General features: G+C 42.5%; 2 protein-coding genes across 3 annotated transcripts in view; one reads left to right on the forward strand and one right to left on the reverse strand.

Moving 5' to 3' along the window:
• SULF2 (sulfatase 2) overlaps window positions 1-23,957 on the forward strand; it is a 328,818-nt gene that overhangs the window by 264,975 nt on the left and 39,886 nt on the right. For both annotated transcript variants that reach the window (XM_063297104.1, XM_063297103.1), the window contains 5 exons: window positions 5,935-6,085; window positions 9,760-9,935; window positions 16,854-16,982; window positions 18,142-18,207; window positions 21,197-21,326. In XM_063297104.1, the coding sequence (XP_063153174.1) occupies window positions 5,935-6,085; window positions 9,760-9,935; window positions 16,854-16,982; window positions 18,142-18,207; window positions 21,197-21,326 (652 nt within the window). The remainder of the gene's footprint in view (window positions 1-5,934; window positions 6,086-9,759; window positions 9,936-16,853; window positions 16,983-18,141; window positions 18,208-21,196; window positions 21,327-23,957) is intronic.
• Window positions 1-23,957, reverse strand: part of NCOA3 (nuclear receptor coactivator 3) — a 221,839-nt gene that overhangs the window by 35,349 nt on the left and 162,533 nt on the right. The window lies entirely within an intron of this gene.

The following is a 23,957-nucleotide window of genomic DNA, read 5'->3' on the forward strand; positions in this document are numbered from 1 at the left end:
ACGTTCTCCAATGGGCCCTCTACCGCGACGACCCAGAAACGTTACACGGGTGGATCCACCTCGCGGGGAAAGCCGAACATGCGCACCGCACCTTCCTCATGACAACCACGGAAGACACAAACTATGCCGGGAAAAAGGTACCCGCACCACACGGGGGGATGGCCGGCCCCATATACCCAAAAAAGAAGTTCAACCGGGAGCCCTGCGGGAGGTGTGGCAAATTAGGGCACAAGACGGCGGATTGCTTCGCCAACCGACCGCCGACCAGCGCGCCCAAACCCACTCCGAAAATTAGCCCCAAACCACCCAACCCGGGGCCACCCCCTCACCGCCGAATGACCGTGGCCACAGCGACACCAGAAGAGGGCTGGGACGCTTACTGGGGGGAAGAGGACAATGCAGACCCCGACCAGCCGGCGGGAAATGCTCCCCGCTTGCCCTGAAACGCGTGGCGAGGCAGGCGGTGGGACAGCAGCGCGGACCACCTCAACGAAACGACGAAAGCCCCGTAATATTGGCAGCAATTAAACTCTCTGCCGGCAACGGAGCCACCACGGCCGCGGCACTAGTGGACTCTGGGTGCTCAAAAAACCTCATCCACCCCGACCTAGTCGCCAAACTCGACCTCCGCTGCTTCCCCCTCCCCACGCCGCTGGCATTCCACCAGCTGGATGGCTCTACAGCGGGAGGGAAACCAGCCACGCTACAAACCGAGCCGGTCACCCTGCAAATGGGCACTCACACCGAGCGCACATCGTTCATAGTCACGCACATCGGACGGCCCATTGCAGTCCTGGGGATGCCATGGCTCGCGACAAACAACCCGCGGATCAACTGGGAGACCCGCACCTTCACATTCGGCGACGGCGAGTATCGAGCACCAGTTCCAGCGGGCAGAACCAACCCCACGGTAGGACGAGCGGAGGCGACCACACAAGACAACGCCGCTACCACAGCAGACCTACCAGAACAATACGCCGACTTCTCCGAGGTCTTCGGAGAGGCAGAAGCTGACCAACTACCCCCCCACCGCAAGACGGATTGCCGGATCGACCTACTGCCCGACGTCCCCTTACCTAGACCAAAGATCTATTCGATGACCCCGAAGGAGATGGCAACCCTCCGGGAGTTCATCGATAAAAACCTAGACAGGGGATTCATAGAGCCAGCATGCTCACCGGTCGGAGCCCCCGTCTTATTCCGGGAGAAGAAAGACGGGACCCTACGGCTCTGCACCGACTACCGGGGCCTAAACGCGGCTTCCCTGTCCAACAAATACCCCTTGCCCCTGGTGAAGGACATGCTCGCCCACCTGTCCACGGGCAAAGTCTTTTCCAAACTGGACCTTCGCGAGGCGTACTATCGCATCCGAATCAGGGAGGGGGACGAATGGAAGACGGCGTTCAACTGCCCCCTAGGCGCTTTCCAGTACAAAGTACTGCCCTTCGGACTCGCGGGGGCCCCTGGGGTGTTCATGCAGCTCATCAATGAGGTACTGCATGAACATCTGTTCAAAGGGGTCCTGGTCTACATCGACGACGTCCTTATTTACACAAAAACGCACGAGGAACATGTAACCCTAGTCAGGCAAGTCCTCGACAAGCTCAGAAGGGCACAGCTCTATGCCAAGCCTACAAAGTGCGAGTTTCACAAAGAGCGCCTAGACTATCTGGGGTACCGAATCTCCGGGGACGGCATCGAAATGGACCCCGCAAAAGTCGAAGCGGTGCTAAACTGGGAGCGGCCCCGCAACAGACGGCAACTACAGAGCTTCCTCGGATTCGCGAATTTCTACAGGTCATTCGCCCGGGGGTTCGCTGAGATAGCCCTCCCCTTAACGGACCTCCTCAAAACCAAAGGGGTGGGGGACACCCGACGCGCCAAGAACCCAGGCACAGTGCTGAATTGGACTCCTGCGTGCCAGACCGCATTCAACAAGCTGAAAGCGCTGTTCACTACGGAGCCAATCCTCGCGCACCCGGACCCAGAACGGCCGTTCGTGGTCCAAGCCGACGCCTCAGACTTCTCCCTGGGAGCCATCCTGCTACAGAAAGACCCCACGGGACTCCTGAAACCATGCGCCTACCTGTCAAGGAAGTTCTCCGAGACAGAGAGGCGATGGCACGTCTGGGAGAAAGAAGCCTTCGCGGTGAAATCGGCACTAGAGACATGGCGACACCTACTCGAGGGAGCCACCCAACCATTCGAGGTCTGGACTGACCACCGGAACCTCGAGGCCCTACGAACGCCTAGACGCCTTAGCCCAAAACAGGTCCGATGGGCCCAATTCTTCAGCCGCTTTAATTTCCAGCTGAAGTTCATGCCGGGCAAAAAGAACTTCCTGGCCGACGCCCTCTCCCGACTGCCCCAAGACGAAGAGCCCGCCCCAGACACCATTGGGACGGTCCTATCCGCCTCGCAACTGGGGATGGCCGTGACCACCCGAAGCGGCGCACGGAGGCAGCTCGACTCTACGGCGCAGCCGACGACGGGACAACCGGCGACTGAAAGAAGCCAACCGCAACTACCAGGGGGAATGCACACGGACCTCGCCGCCGCCCTCAAAACCGACCCCTGGTTCCTGGCAAACCCCGACAAGGTAACGATGGCACAAGACCTGGCATGGGGGGAAGGCAGAATCTACGTCCCGGACTCGCAACGCCAAGCGATCTTGCATAGGTCACACGACGCCAAGCAAGCAGGACACTTTGGGTTCCTCAAGACCCTACACCTAACACGGCGTCAATTCTGGTGGCCCGCGCTCAGGCGAGACGTAAAAACCTACGTGGCGTCCTGCCCAACGTGCGCTAGGGCCAAACGGGCACCAGGCAAACCTGCGGGGCTATTGCAACGGGTGGCAGAACCCTCCCGCCCATGGGAGGAAATCTCTATGGATTTTATAGTGGACCTCCCACCCAGCCAGAAGAAAACGGCCATTTGGGTGGTGAAGGACTACTTCTCAAAGCAGGCCCACTTCATCCCCTGCACGTCGGTCCCATCCTCACAACAGCTAGCCAAACTCTTCCTCATCCACGTGTACAGGCTACACGGATGTCCCGCACGTGTGGTGACCGACAGGGGCACACAGTTCACCTCCAAATTCTGGCGGGCCTTCCTGAAGCTGACGGGGACCCAACAGGCCCTATCTACGGCTTGGCACCCTCAGACGGACGGAGCCACAGAGGTTCTTAATGCCACCTTAGAGCAATTCATACGATCATATACTAACTACCACCAAGACGACTGGGCTGAACTGCTCCCATTCGCCGAAGTCGCATACAACAACGCCGTCCACACGAGCACGGGGAAAACTCCGTTCGAAGTAGTCTCGGGGCGCGACTTCGTCCCCATACCGGAGCTACCTCAACCCCCAGAACCCCAGGTGGACGCTAGCGACTGGGGACGGAAGATCGCGGAAGCATGGCCAGTAATCACGGCGGCGCTGAAGGATGCACAGGCAGCCTACAAAGAGCAGGCCGACAAGCACCGGCGCCAACAACCGACGTTCCAGGCGGGGGATATGGCCTATCTATCCACCAAGTTCCTAAAGTCAACCCAACCCTCGAAAAAACTGGGGCCTAAGTACATCGGGCCGTTCCGAGTCACGCAAATAGTGAACCCGGTAGCAATACGCTTGGACCTGCCACACAACCTCCGGAGACTCCACCCGGTGTTCCACACCAGCCTCCTGAAACCGGCAACCACCTCCCGATGGCACCCAAGCACGCCACAGCCCGCACCGGTGATGATCGACGGGCAACACCACTTCGAGATAAGGGACATTCTCGACTCCCGCAAGCAACGAGGAACTCTACACTATCTGGTCAGGTGGAAACACTTCCCCCACCCGGAATGGGTGGCGGCGCACAACGTTAACGCGCCTGACCTGACCAGAGCATTTCACCGGGCATACCCCGACAAACCGCAACCAAGGTCAGCAAAACCAACCCCCCCCCCGCAGGCCCCCCCCCCGCCTCCCGTGCCCCAAGGGAAAGGGCCCCCCCAAGCCCGCGACTTGGGTGGACCTCCCCCCCCCCGGGACTCACTCCCCCCGCCCCGGGCCCACGGGGTGGTGACAAACGTTCGCCAGCACCCTCCCCCCGCCCCCCGGCCGCGGGGGAGTGGCAAGCAAGTCAACAGGGCAACCTGGGGGTAACGCCCAGGAGACACAACAAAGGCGACGCACTTTAAATAAGAAAAAAGAAGGGCCCTACCTGGAGCTGAGAAGCACCCGACCAGCCACGCCTCTCTCCTCGCCAAACTGAGCCAAACAAACAGGGTGTGGCTGGAGCATGCGCACGCCAGGTCAGGACCCGAGCATGCGCACCATGGACACACCCTGGGAAGGCACGTGGTAGAGGGAGGAGCAAAGGGAGGGGCGACAACTACTCCGGCGGGAACTTTGAAAAAAAAAAAAAATGTGGCGTTTTGACAGCTCCACGGGGAAAACCCAGAAAACCGGGGGGGAACACTATTCGAAAAGGGGGCAGTATGTCATGAGTGCTGTTGAGATAAAGTCATCAGCGCAATGGCACACATGACAATGGCAAGGAAATAGGTGAAGGGGTACAAGATAAGTGGCCATCAACCCACAACGACTAACGGCCAACAAACAATAGCTAAACGGATCACGGAGCACACCCAAGCCATCAGCGGCAATACAACGGGGATCGCCCAGCTGAAAGCAATCAGCAGAGGAATGGGAAACCTGATGATGGGCGATCCCGGAAACCCTCACCCACCGGCAGGGCAACGCATTGGACAAAGGGGGGTGACGTGACCGTGAGCGAGGGGGCGCTGACCGGCGCGGGGTATTTAAACCCCGCACCGGCGCGCTCCTGTCACTCTCAGCTTTTTTCTACCAACGCTGTACCTGCCCTGCAAATAAACCAGAGCCTGATCCGCGAACCAGTGTCTGAGTGTTATTCAGAGGTAGGCAGCGCATGACAGATAACTTGCCACTTCAGATTTTAGAGCATTTTTCACATTCCTGGCTATTATATAGATCATAAAGATGTATAATGTGTATAAATGTTTCCCAACTTGTGGTGAAGGACCAAAACTCATTTTACTACGTTATTCCAAACAAGAAGGGCTACCCTCTTCTCTGTAGCTGAGACATCCAACCTGGAAATATATAACAGGCTATAATGACAAATCTATTTTCCTTATTGAGCTTTTAGGGAATTAACAACACTTCCCCCTGACTTCCTGGAGTGTTAGAGAGGGGGAATGGGCAACACAGACAGACCTGCAAGATTCTGTTACTATTGCCTATTTCAATAAAGCAAAGTTCTAGACTTCCCTCCTGTGCAGTCAGTTTCCTGATCTGGTCTGCCTCACAAGGCTGACAACAGCTGTTGCTTGTGAGAGAGAAATAAGAGAGAAGTGAACTAATGTCAGCAACATTGCATTGCTATGATTCAAACCCCACTCCTTTTCTCTGTGACTTACAACACCACACGCACACCCCAAAGGAGCAGAGCTTGTGTGGCAACATTGCTTTCATTATTCTGACTAAAACTGTGAATTCCTATTGACACCACTGAAGGGAATATCAAGAAGGGGGGGGAAAGGATGTTTAAAAAAAGATGGATGTTTTCTCTGCATGCCCCCACAAATTACCCGAGGGTAATAAAATATTCAATTAAAAAAAAATGTTGCCTACCTCTGCTCTGTACCCCAAAGGTATGCAGATGAAATGGGGAGCTTCTTTAGAAAAGAGAATCTATGAGGATTCGAATCTGGACTTTAAAAATTACAACCGAGGTTCCCCCGGATGCTGAATTCAGTCTCCATACTGCATTGAATATTGACGTGGTGCTTGTGCAAACTTTTTCTGAGTCATAGTGCCTTCTCCAAAGTATTGGCAGATTAGGGTGGGTGGCATACTATGTTTATTTTACTGGCTGTTCATTATTTCTGTCTCTCTAGCACACCCAGTTATAATTACGCTCCAAACCCGGACAAGCACTGGATAATGAGATATACAGGTCCCATGAAGCCTATTCATATGGAATTCACTAATATGCTACAGCAGAAACGACTTCAGACACTCATGTCTGTGGATGATTCCATGGAGGCGGTAAGATTTATGATCTTATTCCTCAAGTCTTAGATGAAGGTCCTATGTTCCCGGACCATTCAAGAAACAAATGAAGCTTTGCCAAACTAAACAAAGATTCTCACAACTGCAGAGATTCAAGCTTCCCCTTTGGTTTATGAGGTTGCATTGCTCCAGGAAGAACAGAGGCACTAAATTATAAAATCTTTCCAATAGCAAATATTTCCTAGTGTCCATTATAACTGTAGCCAAAGATACAGGTGAAAATGGAGTAGGAAATGTAGTCTGCCTTTAGTCTGCATTACTGCTCTGAAATATAATGGCTGTTGATCACTATTTCACCCCTACTAGATGAAATGGCAGGAAATAAAAGTTGTTTTGATAATGACATATGTTAAGTAGAGGTTATTCAGCAAACAATACTCTTTGTGGGAGGGGGCAGTTCCAGTCGTTCTTAATGAAGCCCTGAGTGGTAGAAGCAGCTGTTGGAAAAGTGTAGGAACAAAGCCTCTGAAACAACATTCCCCAATCTGACATCCATCAGTTGTAGAAGACAACAACTTCTGTCATCCAATGGGTGTTGGGTGTTGATTGTGGAATAATGGGAACTTCAGTATGCCTACAAGGAACCAAGTTGGGAAAATCCTTTTGAAGTGACTGAATTTGAGTGCTGCAATGAAAATATAGTGCTTAATCAGCCAGTGTTTATATTAGGAACAGGAAAAGCAGGGAAGTATATTTTAACCAAAATACACCCTGTTTCTTTTAAAACCAGGTGTTAGAAGGGCCACTGTCGAAATTGACTTTGTAGCTGGATTTATATCCCAACTTTCCTTGGTAGCTTAATATTCATGTGGGACTTCCCTCATGTTAACATCACAGTAACATCTCTGTGGACTGAGAGAAAATTACTGAGTTTCCATAGATGAGGCTGGATATGAATTAGGATCTCCTTGGTCCTAGTCCAGTACTCAGTCTGACTACTGGCATTTAAATGGTAAGAATATTAGGACTGTTCACCACTCTGTTTCCAGTCTGTAATTCAAGGACTGAACACTGATAGATCTGGAAAGATCCCTAAATACAGTAAATAAAGCTGGAAGCCAGGCTGCTTCACACAACTAAGTTCATAGCCACATAGAGACAAGTTGAAGAGATATAGTCAGGGGAGGCTCTTGAACAAGAAAAAGGGGTGCCATCTCTTCTAGTTTCCTGAAACAGTTCCAGAAGCAGCCGTTGCAAAAGAAAGGGTGAAGTTTCTTGGCTTCCTTGCTTTAGAAAATAGGGAAACCGGTCTTGCACCTCAAAGCCTTCAAATATTTTTTTCCCAAACAACGTGCTAACAATATGTAGGAGTTATTTCTGAAACTCTGTGTAGGGAAACCTCAAACCTCTCAAGCAGTATATGAATGTGAATATAAATGGATGGATCCAAGCAATTCTTTACCAGGGAAGATGGCAAGTCAAATCATGCACAAAACTTATGAAATATTTTGCACAATCCTATTTTTACTTTTTGTGTGTGTGATGGCTCAGTAATGGAGCCCATAGTTTGCCTGCTGAAGTCTCTGGTTCAATCCCTGATATGGGTATGTCCAGTGGAAGGAGCTAGAGTTTGCTTGTTTATTTATGCTATGTTCTTCCACAATGATTTATAAGAGAATTGAGAAACAAAATGCAAATTACCAATAATCTTATTAAAACATATATTGCCTCATCTAAATAATACCCTGATGAAGCAAAGTGTAGGCCACTTGGGATAAATCCCAAAGATTTGGATCCATTACAGAGAATACTGTTTTTAATGTGTGACAGCCCTACTGACCCTAATGGCAAGAATATGGGAAGCTGCTGCCAGTTTAGTTAGAGGATGTTTCATTTGTTCAGCTTTATTTTCTCACACAGCACACAGTCGCACTTAACTTGAATATAAGGCTATGAATGAGAGAGAAAATAAAGGAAACCTAGAGAGCTAGCTTGGTGTCTGTGCTTTGGTAACATTCATCTTAGTTGGTGCCTTCTCTCAAAATTGATGGGCTTGTTCTCAGCTTATAAAGCTGCCAGACAAACATGGAGGAAAAACAATTTATTGCTGCTTATCTGACCTTCTTGCAATTTGTTTAAGATTAAGTATAACACAGGCATCATATGACAATAAGATTAAGATTACATTGAAGCTCCATTAATTGGTATTATGATTACCATTATCACTGATTTGTGGTTTGTTCTAGGATGATATAATCTTTGTCAATGCTACTGTATGCATTTGAGATATTAGCTTGCAATGTTGCAATTTATCAGAGCAGCTATTATGCCTTAAAAAAAACCCTAGTAAATTTGCTGACATTAACTACATAATTATAAATAGGGGCAATACATTTTAAAATCCAACCAGTCAGTCAGACTTAACCTTCTGCTTTATCACAGGTGGACTCCAAAAATAGTTGTGCTTTGACCTGCTTTTTTGTATCAAATATGAAGGTATCTGGGTCATCATAAAATGTTGTGGTTACTATTCCTTGTTAGATAAAGAAACAGAGTCTTACAGAAACCAGAAATACATTTTGAAGGAAAATGTTTCACCAGAGATAAGTTAACCAAAGCAGAATTAAGAACATGTAATTCCATAAAATGTAGTTATCGATGTACTGAATTATCAATTATGATTATGTGTGCATTGTCCATCTGAGTTGAGGATAGCTAACCTTTTAAATAACCAAAACATTATGACCTGAGAAAACCAGTAGTCCATGCTGGACTTCAGCCTCTATTATAGGAGTTGAAGACTAAAACTCAGAAAGATATAAGGTTGGGGGGAAAAAACCTGCTATATACTGTGGGGATAATTTTTGTGCAGATTATGGGAATCATAAGTTTTGCTCCTATTTTAATTATCTTTGGGTAAAACTAGGCATAGTAGAAAACAGATTTCATGATCAGAACCATGAATTCCCTTCCATTTTTTTACTTCAAGTAACAGGACACAGACCAGTTAAACTTGCCCCCTTAACTATTTTTTTTAAGGATCCAAGAACATACTTTGGTCCAAACTGAAGAGTAGTCCTTGGCTTGGGCTTGTGGATTTCATGAAGAAATGGCTTGTGTTGGCCCCTATAATTAGAATTTTATGCTGTTTCAGGTTTTGTTCATTTTCCTGTTAATTTGTTGCACTTCCTTACAGTATTAAAAACAAATGTGCATTTTTTGGGGGGAAAGTATAAATTGTTGCATGGTTTATTAAGGGATAGAATATCCTGCAACATGATGTATTAGCCTTCCCTGATCAGGCCTCTTCCAGAGGTGCTAGACAATAACTTGTATTAATCCCACCAGCACAGCCATTGGTAGTCCAACAATTCCAGAGGTCCAGTGGTTCCAGAGGAAGGCTGCTCAGAGCTTAGTCTTGTAAGAGTAAAAATACCCTTTGCTCTTAGTTACTGCCACTGCCTTTTTTCTTTGTTTATAGGTACATTTGGTTGAAAGCTTAATTGCACAAATAATGACAGTATTTATTGCCTTGATTGTCTAACTTTTTTTTTCTTTAAAGAGAATCTTCCAGAGGAAAAATAAGTAGAGAATTTTTAAGAATAGAATACATATTGTCCATATTCAATATTATATAATAACAATCAGGTTGTTGTTTTTTTCTGTCCAAGACATTATGTCTCTATGAATGTATTTATTTTATTTTTCAGATTTTTAATATATTAGTTGAAACAGGTGAACTGGATAATACCTATATAATATACACAGCAGACCATGGCTATCATATTGGGCAATTTGGATTGGTGAAAGGAAAATCCATGCCATATGAATTTGACATCAGAGTCCCTTTCTATATACGTGGTCCAAATGTGGAGGCTGGATCCTTGTAAGTTAATGGACTTGGTGGCACTGGGGGAGTGAACTGAATCTTCTGTTTAATTCTGCATTGACCTTGAGAAAGAGCTTTGATATCACTCTTTTTTTATACAGGCATTTCCCTGTACACTGTTCATGAGCAAAGCTAATGTGGGGATGGAATATGGATGGGCATCTGCAAAGATTTCTGTTATGGGCTGAATATATTTAGGGTTTCCGCAGTCAGGAAACTCAGTAAAGAAGCCAGGAATCTTGGTAAAGATCTTCCTACTGAATACTCAAAGATCTATAAGGCAGTCAGGCACCTAAATGTTATAAGGAAGAGTTTGTAGGCATGCCAACATTACTTCCTACTTTACTTCTTGGATGCGGGATATGCCTGCATAAAACTAACATTTTGCTGGCATTCAAGCAATATTCAAAACACCTCCCTTTAATAAGGTACAGTATTTCCTTATTAAGTCCTCCTACCCTAGATTACCTCTTGGTTATGTATCCCCTCTGAATTTTATCCAGCCCAGACCATTACTTCTGCTCTGTCTTCTATACAATCTTGAAGCTACCATTCCTCTTCCCCTGGGCTACCTTTTCATCAGAGATTATTTTTCAAGAGTGGTAACCAGGGAAATGATCTTTTGAGTTGCAGCACTGTATTGAGTATTCCTCTTCAATTGACTTCCCTGGTGCCAATTTCCCTAAATTCTCTTATAGGTCTACTCTTAATAAGACTGTAGCATAACAGAATTATTGATGGTATATTTTTTTGCTGTCCCAGATTTTCAAACCTTTACACTGGAGCATGCTGTCCTTTATTAAAGGAGAATGTTAGAATGCTCCAAAGCACAGCAGCCTTTCAGACCAATTTTCTTCTCCATCCACATAGGGATGAATAACTCAGTTTTTAGTTCACTTTGCATGTATTCAGTGTCAGATCTGTTTGTCCAATTTCATTTTTTTCCAAGTACACATTTCAGTGATAGGCATTTCTCATATTTCCCCTTAAAATGTGTACTCATTTTTCATCACAATAAACCAAGATGTGCACTGAGGGTTAGCGTTAGGGTTAGGGTAAGGGTTGAAGTGAAGCCTGTTTTGACTGGGGTTGTACTCCCCAAGAAAAAGCAGGTCCATAGTTTCTCAATGCACCTTGACCCCAGTTCCCACTGGATTTGCAGGTAGTGGCTATGGAAGGGAGTGTTTTGCAAAACTACTTTGCAGCAGCTATCCACATCTTGGTTACAATCCATCTTGATTGCTGGAAATTACAACTGGTACAAAATGTGTTCCTAACTAACATAAAGTAGAGGGAGCACATGATGTCCATACTGGAAGATAAGCTTGCTGACCAAGCCCAGTTTAACCTTTCAAACCTTAAGGTTCTGATTGTCTAAGGAGCCACTTCCACCATCACCTGGGCTTGATTAATTAGATCAGCAGGAGAGGCCCTTTTGAAGATGCCCCTGCTTCCTGAAGTTCAGCTGCCTGGCAAGAGGGAGAGGGCCTCCTCCTGCATGGAATACCCTCCCTAAGGAGGAGCATTTGGCCCCCACTCTCCTAGCTGGCAAAATGGCAAAAACACATTTCCTTTAATTGTTGAGGGATGCTTTTTCTATTGATTTGGTTGTCATGTTTTATATTTTGTATTTTGGTTTAATTGTTATAAGCCACCCTGAGTGCTTGTATTATTAACAAATAATACGTACCCAAACGATACCCTAAGCCAGGGCCACAACTGGGGGGGGGGAATGGGGCATGTGCCCCAGGCACCCCACTGGGGGGGGGCGCCAAAATGGGCGTGGAATCCATGTTTGCCCCGGGTGACACAGACCCTAGTTGCAGCCCTGCCCTAAGCCCATGAAATAAGGTATCAAACATTTCAAATCAAACCATATTGAATTTGAAACACCCCATTCTGAATGCGAAACACTCCACTTTGGATGATAAAAGGCTGTTTTGAGTGCATAATGGGCTGTCTCAAACATCTTGCAAGAGTCTTGTGTCTGTTTTGAAACATTTCCAAGATGCTTGGAACTGTCCATTCAGCCCTCAAATCAACAGATTCATGTCTGAAATGAGGTGCTTTAAATTTGAAATGAAGTTTGAGATTCCAGTTCAAAACATTTTTTGCTTGAGGCAGGAAACTTAACCAGCTTTTCCCTCTATCTCTGAGAGTAAGGTAAAGGTAAAGGTTTCCCTTGACGTAAAGTCCAGTCGAATCCGACTCTAGGGGGCGGTGCTCATCTCCGTTTCTAAGCCTTGGAGCCGGCGTTGTCATAGACACTTCCGGGTCATGTGGCCAGCATGACGACTCGGAACGCCGTTACCCTGCGCCGAAGCGGTACCTATTGATCTACTCACATTTGCATGTTTTCGAACTGCTAGGTGAGCAGGAGCTGGGATTAACAACGGGAGCTCACCCCGCTGCGCGGTTTCGAACTGCCGACCTTCCGATCGACAGCTCAGCGGTTTAACCCGCAGCGCCACCACGTCCCCACCATCTCTGAGAGTAAAAATGTAATAATAATAAATTAAGACGACCTGAAGCAGATGCTGCTAGGAGCATATTCTTTGGCTTCACAAAATTTAGAGAACTTTGCAACCCATAGGATAATTGTGTTCTGAAAACTTATTTTGTGAAGCACATATTAAAGTAGTTTGATTACAGATGTAGGTTGGACAAAATATTCCAAAATCCTTTCTTTATACATCCAAATAAAAGCCTTGCTTTTGAAAAACTGTGAAGTAATGCTTGTACTTCTGTGATGAACTGAGAGACTGTTAAATTCTTCATAGTCCAGGCCAACTCTTACCATCCTCAGGGTGACAGATTGTGAAAGAAAGATTTCTGAATAAAAATATTGTTCTAGTCCTGCCTCAGGCATGAAAGCCGGCTGGGTGACCTTGGGCCAGTCGCTCTCTCTCAGCCCAACTCACCTCACAGGGTGGTTGTTGTAGGGAAAATAGAGGAGGAAGGAGTAATACAGTAGGTATGTTCCCCGTCTTGAGTTATTTATAAAAATAATAAAGGCAGGATAAAAAATAAATTTTAAAAAAAGCTAACAGTTCTAGTAGACAGTAATCATCAGAGTGTGATTATGTAAAATAACAGAATTATGCAATATTTCCTTTATGTTCTGATTACAAGTGAGGCAAAGAGAGAGGCAGAGAGGAAGAGAGAATTTCACATAAGTAATAGAATGATACTGCAAACTATTCTAATGCTTAATATTTGCAATGAAGCAATCATTTTGGCACTAAAACTCTGTGTGTGTGTGTGTGTGTGTGTGTATGAATATATAGCAGTATGCATGTATTAACATAATTAGCACTTGCACTTTCCCACTTTTTTATCTTTTTAATATAAAGAAAGAAAAATATAGCAAAACAGCAACAGTTCTTTCTATAAAATCTCTACACTGGCTGTTCACAGGATTTTCAATTTAAATGAATTTCAGCAGGCAAAAAAACAGAACAACCAAAAAAATAGCATGCCTATAACAGCAGAATAGACTAAAAAACCCCGTAGGGATTACCTGAAGCATAACAGGATGATATTAACTTTCCCCAACTCTGATCCAACGGCTCTTCTTGCGGGATATCATGGAAGTTAAGTCCCACATATCAGGTGGGGGAACGTTGATACAGTATGTGCATTTCATCAGAAGTGATCCACAGGGACAAATCCTGCTGCTGCTTTTCTCTGAAGTTTTTTGGAGGTGAATGGGAACTATGTGTTAGTTACCTGTAAACTTCCAAGAAACATCTTATTTTGGAAGGTTGCAAGAAACTCTACTTTTCTGTTATATGCACTTGGGGTGAGCTGTACTATATTTGCAAACTATCCTAGTCAAATAATTAAATAAAGGTATATTTCCAAAATAGGAATCTCCCAATTATACCCAAATTTCCAGATCTTGTGCTCAGTTCCAGTTTTGTATGTTGCTGCTTCGCACACATCTATTCATCCTTTGCACTATATACCTAGAATTCTTTGTCAGTCAGTAGCCTTCTAGAACATTTTCTCAATTTTTCCCTGCTTCATCTTTGGTGGAATAGGGAATCTTTAAAGCATATCCTGCATTCATTAGCAGCCTTCCTTGATTAAAATTTGAAGAAGCAGTTAAAAGAAAGTTAGAAGCCTAGAGGAAAGTAGTTCAATTAAAATGATATTATTCCAGTCTTCTGGCATTTCACATTATTGTTGTCATTATTTGCTCAAAAGCATTTCTATTTTGCTATTCGTTTTGAAGAATGCCAAAGTGGTTTATAAATCCTACAGAAACCACAATATAATGAATGTATATGTTACTCCCAGCTCATTCTGTCATATTGTTCTGAAATTTAATTGCCATCCTCCAAGATCACTGATACACTCCTCTTAGCCAACATCTGAAGCTATGTATATTATGTATAGTAAGGAGCCTTGGCCAGGGACTGAAACAGGATCAGCCACACCAATAAGCAGCAGTTGTTCAATAAGAAGAGAGAGAGCACAAGCATTTGGTTGGAAGAGTTTGATGAGCTTGACCTGGTCTGTTAAGGCAAAAGCTTCTGACTGAGCATTTTGTGAGATCTGCCTTCTTCAGTCCAGTGCCTCCAGATGTTTTGGACCACAATTCTCTGAATGGTCACCTGATGAGAGTTGTAGACCAAAATGTCTAAACAGCACCAGCTTAGGGAAGGCAGGTGTAAGCAGAGACACCCCTAGAGCTCGCTCTTAATCAGTGTGAGCAAAGAAGAGGCTCTGCATGTTGCAAAAGATTGATGGCATCTTGTACGCTGAATTCTAGGTCCTCTTGACTAACTCAAAATTAACAAAACCCTGTGTCAAGATAGTTCTGACTCATGCAAAGATTTTAAAGTACTCATAAATTAATGCAAAGGTTCTCAACCTTAGTGACAACATGAAGCCCCTCTGTCGCCATGAAAAACCCAGGTAATTTCCAAGCAAACAAAACCATTGATTTTGGGTAGGCAAGAAAGAAGCTTACCTATCACCCTCAGTCATCAAATTTCAGTCTAAATCCCAAACAAACCCAGGAAACTGGTAACCCCCATCAGATTTGCTCAAATTCTTAAACCAACAGTTTGAAAACCCCAGTGTTAATGGGATTTAAAGGCTCCAACAGAACCTTTTGCTGGAGGAACTCCACCACGTTTGTGTGCTACTCTAGAACCACTTAAAGGAGTTTCCATTTGAATGTATCCTTAGCCTTGACAGCAGACTGTTTCTGCAGAACATTGTGAGATGGTAGTATTTTAAATTGTCTGCAATCTGTGTTGCACAGAAGTCTTCATTTCAGAGTCTCCTAAGAATCAAAACTCATTTTTTGTAATGCTCACATACTGTAGGTCAATCCAAATGACCCAGTAAATCATAGTTCATTCCATTAGAGAAAATGGTAGAAAGGGAACTTGTACACACTCGTAAGAGGTGATTTGTCAGATACTCAATTGGTGTTCTTATTTCCATACAGAGAGAAACATCCACAGCAATATTTTTGCTAAGGCCAGTTGCATCTATCTAAATTAATTGCTGACTGCCCCCCACTTATCAGCCCTGATTTAACAGTCATTGCTATAGTGAGGCCTCATTACCATAGGTTCATTACTTTTATCCTGAAATGCTACACTGCATTAACTGGTAATTAAAATTGAGCTGCACTTGTCAAGCAAATAAACAAATGTATTATCTTTGGTTCTTGCTGTTGTTTGTTTTCAAATCCAGTAATTTACAAATGGATTCATTCATTGTTGCAAATTAGCATATTGCTGTCTTGCTGTGTTTCTAAGCTGGAAATTTGCAAAAGAGCAGAGAACTAACCATATGGCACTATCTTTGAATTGTAATTTCTCCCTGTAAATTATGGCAAGTACATGCTTGTCCTCAAAGATCCGTATAATCATTTTTCCAAGGCTTAGTTTCTTGATTTGCACTTCTTGATTGTTTCAATAAGCATCTTAGCTGGAGTTATTGTAATATAATGATTAAAAATGATCTGTGAATCAATTCCTGTTGTTTTTAATCTTGTGTCTCCCATGAACTCAGCTAGGTGGCCTTGAAAAAAATGTTCTTTTTATCTGACCTTTAACCCTCTTCCCCCACCTTTAACCCTCTTCCCCCCAATTTGTAATATCTATTTATATATCTGTATCTAAATTGCCCTGTAAGGGCTAGATAATCACCTTAACCTGAACGCTCTGAAAACATTCCTGGGTCTGAGGGACCTCTCGATATACCATAAACTGTACCTTCTGCAGGGGTGGGGAAGCAAAGTAACAGCAAATAATTAAATTAGCAGAGAAAACATAAGCATAGCAGCAGCAGATTTCCTGAAGATTCTCAACAGAAGGGGTTCTCCCCATCATTCAAAAGAAACAACAGCCAGTAGCATTGGAACTTTGGGAAGAGGGCAGATACAAGACAATTGATAGAAAAGAGTTCAGGAGAGGAGAAATAGGGAAAATGGGGTGACCATATAATTGCAGTATGTGATACAGACTTTTCAGGAGAATCTATCTTTGCACAAGGTTACAGTATTTGCAGTATCTGCAAATATTGAGCACACACTGCAATGCAATCAGCCATATCTTCCTTACAAAATGGAGGAAACAAAACCTAGTGTGTCTGGATTATATACATTTAATAATAGAGCACAAGATTTCAAATATGATACAGCATCATTTTTATGGATTTCACATATCAAAAAAAATGCTGACGTAATGCTATAAGGATTACAAACTAATGTAATTCAAGCATGACACACTCAGATGCAATATAAATCCTAAATTATTACTAATTTTTCCAATTGGTAAACACTTAAATCGTGAGAAGAGTACATGGTGTCATTCTGTGTCTGCTACAGATTAGGCTGGGATTATTGTTCCAGCTGTTTTGTAAAGATTGTGTATATATATTTCTTTTCAGGAATCCTCACATTGTATTGAACATCGATCTTGCTCCTACAATTCTAGATATTGCTGGCCTGGACATTCCACCTGACATGGATGGGAAATCCATACTAAAACTGCTGGATTCTGAAAGACTGGTCAATAGGTAAGGATGGAAAATGTATGCAATACATGTACATTTCCTGAAGTTCACAGTTCTTTAAGCTAATTATAGGAATACTGGTTTTGATTACTAAATAGAGCATTAGGTACATTTGGTTCTCTTTTGTGTGTATGTACATTAGGAAAATACTCTTATGAATCTTTCAGGAAGAAATATTTCCATGTATTTCAGATTTCAAATTTCCCTTGTGTCTTTTTATACCAATGCTATTTGTGTTACATACAAATTGTTGGAGGAAAGGAGACACACACACACAAGAAATTCTTCCCGTTAGTATCTGTGCTGTTTTTAATCTCCTCCTCTCTTATCCTGATGCAGGGGCAAGAGTTTTGACAGTTCTCATGTGGGCTGGGAGCATGGGTGGGAAGCAGTTTCTGGCTGGGCTTTTTCAATTTGATATCAGTCCAAATGGAGTAACCAAGGTCAACTGAATGAAGTTTTAGTCTTTTTTGTATATATAATCAGAGCTTGTTTACTAATCTTTCCTAGCTGTAAATTCCTATTCCTACCAATCTGCTACCTATTTTATATGTGTCTGGATAATGAGCATTCTAGAGACCTAATGAGTACTAGAGATATATAAAGATTCCTACACTGAACCTAATGTCCAAAATAAATATTTGGAATAGTAGTTTCCCTATTTCTGTTATCCAAAGATTAGTAACATGGCACACAAGGTACTGTTGATTTTAAAATGGTATCCACAACCTTCACAATTAAACTTCATTTTTTTTTTAAACAACAGAAATCTTGCAAGTTTCTCACTCAAGATCTTATGTGATCTTAGGGAGAGAGTGACAAAATCTTGCAAGATTTCTGTTTGTCACATAAGATTTCACAGAATATTTCAGTAAGATCACTGAAATCTCATTGGCTTTAACAATCTTGCAAGATTTGAAGTATTTTTCTCCAACTTCTGCCCTAGTACAAGATTATGTACTTCAGATCAGGATCTGAAAAGTTTGTTAATTCTGTTCTAACTTGTCTGATTTAGAAGCTGATAAGCAGTTACCATTTTCTGAGAGTTTAGACAGCTAAACATGGTTTCAGTGGAATGTTTGGGATCTTAACCAGAGTTAAAACAACACGTTTGTACTAATCATAGTTTAATAGTACATTCTGCAGCAAACCTGTTTGTCAGTTTTTCCAGATTCCATTTGAAAAAGAAAATGAAGGTCTGGAGGGATTCATTTTTGGTGGAGAGAGGGTGAGTGGTTTTGAAATTTGCTTTATTTTTTTAGAGACTCTGCATTGCTTAAAGCACAAGGTGCCAGAATCACTGTAGTTGAAGCCAGTTGCTTATCGTAAATTATGTGTTTTCTTCAGCAATATTATGTTCTTCCTTTGTGAAATTGCTTTAATAACAAAAATGAATTTATTAGTAAATTCATTCTTACTGGAGCTGCTATATAGTAAGAACACATACGGTTGAATATGATCATCATAATATCTGAGCTAATTGCTTCTTTAATGAGATAGACAGTTCTCTGCCATACTTAATGAAATTAGTCCATTGTAAAAACAAGAGACTGGAACATACTATCTAGTTCAGTATTCTGCTTTCTGTATAACTAAAGAACTTTCTGTTCTTTAGTATTTGCTGTCTAGAACCACATTATCTCTGAATCTTCAGGCTACATTAATCTGTCACTGTTAATAGCCACTAATGTAGCCTGAATTAGCCATCATGGTAATCCCTTGTGGGGGAAGCTGCCTTATGCAACGCACAGCAAAGGAGTAAGAAATAGTAAATCAAAGGAACTAAAGCATGAGATAAGCAAAAGGAGAAGAAAATATAGATTTATCTAATTTATGCCAAACCATTCACTATATTTGTTCATAACTATCTTTGCAAATTATCCTTGCTTCCTCCCTGTCCATACACTACTCACACAGGTAGTCCTCAATTAATGACAGTAATTGGGACTGGAATTTCCATCACTAGGCAACGTGTTCGTAAAACGTGATGTCACATGACCACATTGCTTAGCAACAGCAATTCCAGCACTTCTGGTTGCTGTTGTTAAGCAAATCCCACGCCGTCATTAAGTGGTACATGACGTGGTCTTCATTTGTGACCTCCTGCCTGCTTCCCCATTGACTTTGCTTGTTGGAAGCCGGCAGTGAAGGTTGCAAATGGTGATCACATGACTGCGGGACGCTGCAACATCGTAATTGCAAGCCAGTCGCCAAGCACCCAGATCACAATCACGTGACTGAGGGGACACTTTGACACCTGGAACTTTGAGGACTGGTCATAAGTACCATTTGTTGAGAGCCATCATAAGTTCAAACGGTTGCTGAACAAGTGGTCGTTAACCAAGGACCACCTCTAATTGCCTTTTGTTCTTTCAACTTCCCACTTTTCTTTCTTTTTGAGAATCTCAGTGGTTCCAGCCAACCGCAACTTTTTGGGCATTCCCTTTCTTCTTGAACCATTTAGTCATTTTAATATATTTGTTTTGTGTTTATCTTCATTCTTTCTCCTTATGTCCAAACCACCACAATGTACTTTTTTTCAAGTTAATAACTCACTTTTGTCTTCAATCCAAATTCGTTCATCACCTATTCACACAGATTATCTCAGTACCATATTTCCACTGCATTCAACTGACTATTATATTTCTCCTGAGTTACCCAACTCTCATTTCCCATGAAAAGGTGGGCAGAAGCATCCACTTACTGTTATACATAGCCATTTTTGCTTCTTAATGAATATACATTTCCAACAGCATTTGGAGATCCTAAAATCCTCCATCCATTTCCCTACACTCTAGCCAAGTACATATATTCATCAACTTGCAATCATTCATTTCATTTTTCCAGTTCAACACAAATACTATGGATATGCAAAATGATTCATGCACAAACTGTCCCATGCACGGAACAGTTGCCACATGTCATATAATATCTTTCATCCTCAATCTTTGCAGCAATCTTTCTCTTATACACATTTTTTTTCCTTAACCACCAAGCATCCTTTTTCATATTTCTCATTCATATAACTCTACACTCTTCCATGTCTCTCTGTAGCATACTTCTTTTCATTTTGTTCTTAACAGCTTCCACATTCTGTTTCTTATATTCATTTTCCATTCATTCTATAGCACATTCAGAACCTCTGAATACCTTTGTATGGATCATTAATTCTCTGTCTTTCATCTTAAACAATCAAATCAATCATACTTTTTTGGTCCATACCATATGTTTATATGAATAGAGTTATGCTTAAACCATATATTTTAAATAAACAGACCTTATTCTAAGTAGATGCTCATTGGTCACAACTGTCATTCATTTCTGGGATTCCAAATGGTCCAGTCACGTTTTCTGTACTCTCTTTCTGTACTTGTCATATAGCACTTTTTAATAAGAAAGAGGTGTAGACGAGGTTACCGGCCTTTGTCATATGCATGCCACATGCAGTGTTCCCTGATAACAGTAAGGAGAGTATTGGTTAGTTTTAGTATATTTTGGGCACCATACCACCAGCACAACTGAAACCCAGTTTTACACCAAACATGCTCACTCTCTTCTATGCAAGTACTCTAAACTAGGGACTACTTTGCAAGTCAACATAATGTTGTCTGTATTCAGCCAACAAGGAGGTACATGCAGTACACTGACGTGTACTCAAAATGCATGTCAATGCCTAATGAAAGTATCAGTTCTCTGTGTTGTTCATTCATGAAAACACAATATAGAAGCGGTACTGTATGTGTGTACAAGTATAGCGATTCCATGAGACCTAGAAAACAAGCACGGAATTTGATATTGAATACAGGATTCAGTTTCCTTTGAATCCAGAAAGCCAACTTCATGACTTGTGATTGGTAGTGAGATTGCAGTGTTGTACCTTCATGACTAACCATTATGTAAACTTTTTTTTAAAGTTCTATATTATGAAAAATAAGAGAACTATTCTCTATACAAGTCACAGAATTCAGCTGTGTTTTAGGTAATGTGCTAAAAAGCATGCATGGGAAGCAGTGAGACCAAAAAATAAGAATCTGAATAATCAGGCAGCTAATGTTGCCAGTTGGCTTTTTCTAGCAGACAAAATTTGCATTGTATAGAAATATTGGTCCACGTTAACCCAAATGTATAGAATTAGCTTATGTCAATCTCATTAAAAAACTGTACCTATTTAAGGTACTTGTATTTCCATAAGCAAAAAGAATCCTTTTTTTTTCCAGTAAGCTGTTACACAAAAGAGACAATGAAAAAATGGATGCTCAAGAAGAAAATTTCTTGCCTAAATACCAACGGGTGAAAGATCTCTGCCAGCGTGCTGAATATCAAACTGCTTGTGAACAACTTGGACAGGTGAGAAACCATCTGTCAAAAATGTTCAAGTCTCTTGCATCATGAGACTGAAGTATCATAGCCAGGGCTTATAAATCCCTTCCTTTGATTTTCCACCTTTTAGAAAATGGGCAGAGTAATATATTAGAGTAAGTGTTTCGTTCTGCTGCTATTGCAGTAGCAAGAAATGTATTTGTTGAAAAAGAAGGAGAGAATGCCCTGGAATTTGAGTGAACAATAAGAAATACTCCCCTTCTTTCTCTTATTTTCTCTCAGCTAAACAAACGTTCATATAATTTTCTTTTGAAAATTCCAGATGTACTGAAAAATATGTATGTGAGACTATTGCTTTGTATTCTAGAGGATTCAAAAAAGAGAGATGCAAAAATGGGTTGTTCATTCCTAGAACATTCCAATTTTCTTGAGAAAGTTCTATTTTTCTCTAAGACTATACCAATACCAATCATGCCATTCTGGGATGGTTCATCCTTTCCTGTGAACCACTTCTAATCCAGATTTACCCCTGGAAATGTGCAAACCAACCCAGGAACCACCTGTTAGAGCATTCCAGGGGAAAAACATAAGAGTTCTGAGGAACACTAGAATCTTCTGGGAACAGATCACAGTTTTGCATATCCCTGACAAAAACCACATATCCTGTTATACAGGGATGGTCCTCCATAATTCCTAAACTACAGCGCCAATTGAAACCAATATGGCCAATGGCAAGGGCTTTCAGGAGTTGTAGTTAACATTACGTACTGAGCCACATTACCTAATGGTGCCTAATCCTCCTTGTATAAATCTTAGGCAACTGCTGTATTTTGTTTCACTAATCCAATGGTTAAGAGAGCCAGTTTGGTGTAGTTCTTAAGGAATCAGGCTAGAAACCATGAGTTCTAGTCTCCCTTTAGGCATGAAGCCATCTGGGTGATTTTGGGTCAGTCACTTTCGCTCAGCCCTAAGAAGCAGAAGAAGATGGCAAACCAATGAAGAAGATGGCAACCCAATCCTGAAATCTTGCCAGGAAAACTGCAGGGACTTGTCCAGGCAGTCACCAGGTGTCAACATCAATTTGAAGGCAGCAAAAAAAAAATATATATCAGTGGTTGGGTTGTCTCTGTTTTTATAAATATTCCTTGAAAAGCTGGGCAATACAAAAGTAATATAAATAAAAAAAAGCTAATTTAATTTTTCATTTTATGACACAACTAAATATTAAGAGGACATAAGAGCCCCACTACTATCTCAAAAACTCCCATCTCTCTCTATAGTGCTTTTTACCCTAAATTGCTGCATTACCTACATTAATGCAGATAACTGCTGCATTATCTGGTATCATTGCATTGTTTTTCTGCCATATCTCTGTGTTGATACTTTGTTGGAGAAAGAAAACCATCTCATTAGCTTTCCCCTTTCCTACAGTTTTCTGTTCTGCAGCAAAGTGTAGAAAAAATATTTTAAAGGCCATGACTAATACTTCAGATTGCGATTTGTGAATGGTTTCTTTAGCCCTGCTTTATCCTCTGATTATTACAGGCTGCTTGAAGTAAGCAGCTTTCCATCCCATGTTATACATACCTACTTGCCCTTTCCCTTCCTTTTTCAAAAGTGATAATAAAGTCTTTCTGCAATGTCTACAGAAAGTAAATAGCTACCCATAAACTCCAGTGGTTGTACTGCTAGTAGAGGAGAAATGATGAAATTGCTGTCGCCTACGTGTTTGTTGTCAAGGAGCCAAAGAATGGTTTGGAGCATTTCAGCATGAATTGGTTGGGGCACTGCAGCATAGAATAAAACTCAGCAACAAAGAACATAAGGGATCTTGCAGGCATCAAGTTGATTAGTCAGAGCACATTTCCAAATACTAACCATTCCCATCATTCACTGAGTCACTGTTCTACACCTGTTGCTCTGTCTAGACGATAGGCAGGGGAAAAATGTGTCGGGAGACAAAAGCTGCTTTTATATTTATACCAAATAAACCTACTCTGTGGTGGTAGTTTTTTTTTAAAGAATATATATTACAGCTCTTTCAAGATATAGCGTTATCTCACTCATGATCTTAGACGTATGTGCCAAATGCAAGCTGTTGATAGGCAAGATTGTTTTCATACAAAGCTAAACCTCTGGATTCTATAGTCTAGTGTTGTGTCTTCTCAGACTGAAACATATGCCCCATTCCATATCTCACAGATACAGAACACATGCTAATCAGGATGAGCTCCAACCTGTTCATTCATTCAGATATTTGTAAAGGACCCCATGTGTACAGCTGGCTCTTGATCATATAGTTTCTGATTATATGTTTTGTACTTAAAGCCCCTTCTAGAGTGCTCATACAGTTCTTTATGTTTACATGGAACAGCCTTTCACAGGCATTCAGATGGATATAGGGGAATCAGGGGTAGAAGTAGTTGCTGCACTAAATCCTCCAGGGGGTTGCATATGGCTCATGATTTGCTCACCTATGCTCTGTAAGAATCATCTTCCATCCTGGTACTACTTAAAGTATTTACATGTTATTAATTACTCTGTATCTGTCTTGGTCTCTTGTTTCTGTTAATACAAAGGTAAACATATGATCAGGTTTGAAATCACTGTATCAAAAGAAATTTCATCCTTCTGTCCTTGCTGCTTCCCATCTGAAAC

The sequence above is a fragment of the Candoia aspera genome, chromosome 3 (genome assembly GCF_035149785.1).
Source record: "Candoia aspera isolate rCanAsp1 chromosome 3, rCanAsp1.hap2, whole genome shotgun sequence".
Classification (NCBI taxonomy): domain Eukaryota; kingdom Metazoa; phylum Chordata; class Lepidosauria; order Squamata; family Boidae; genus Candoia; species Candoia aspera.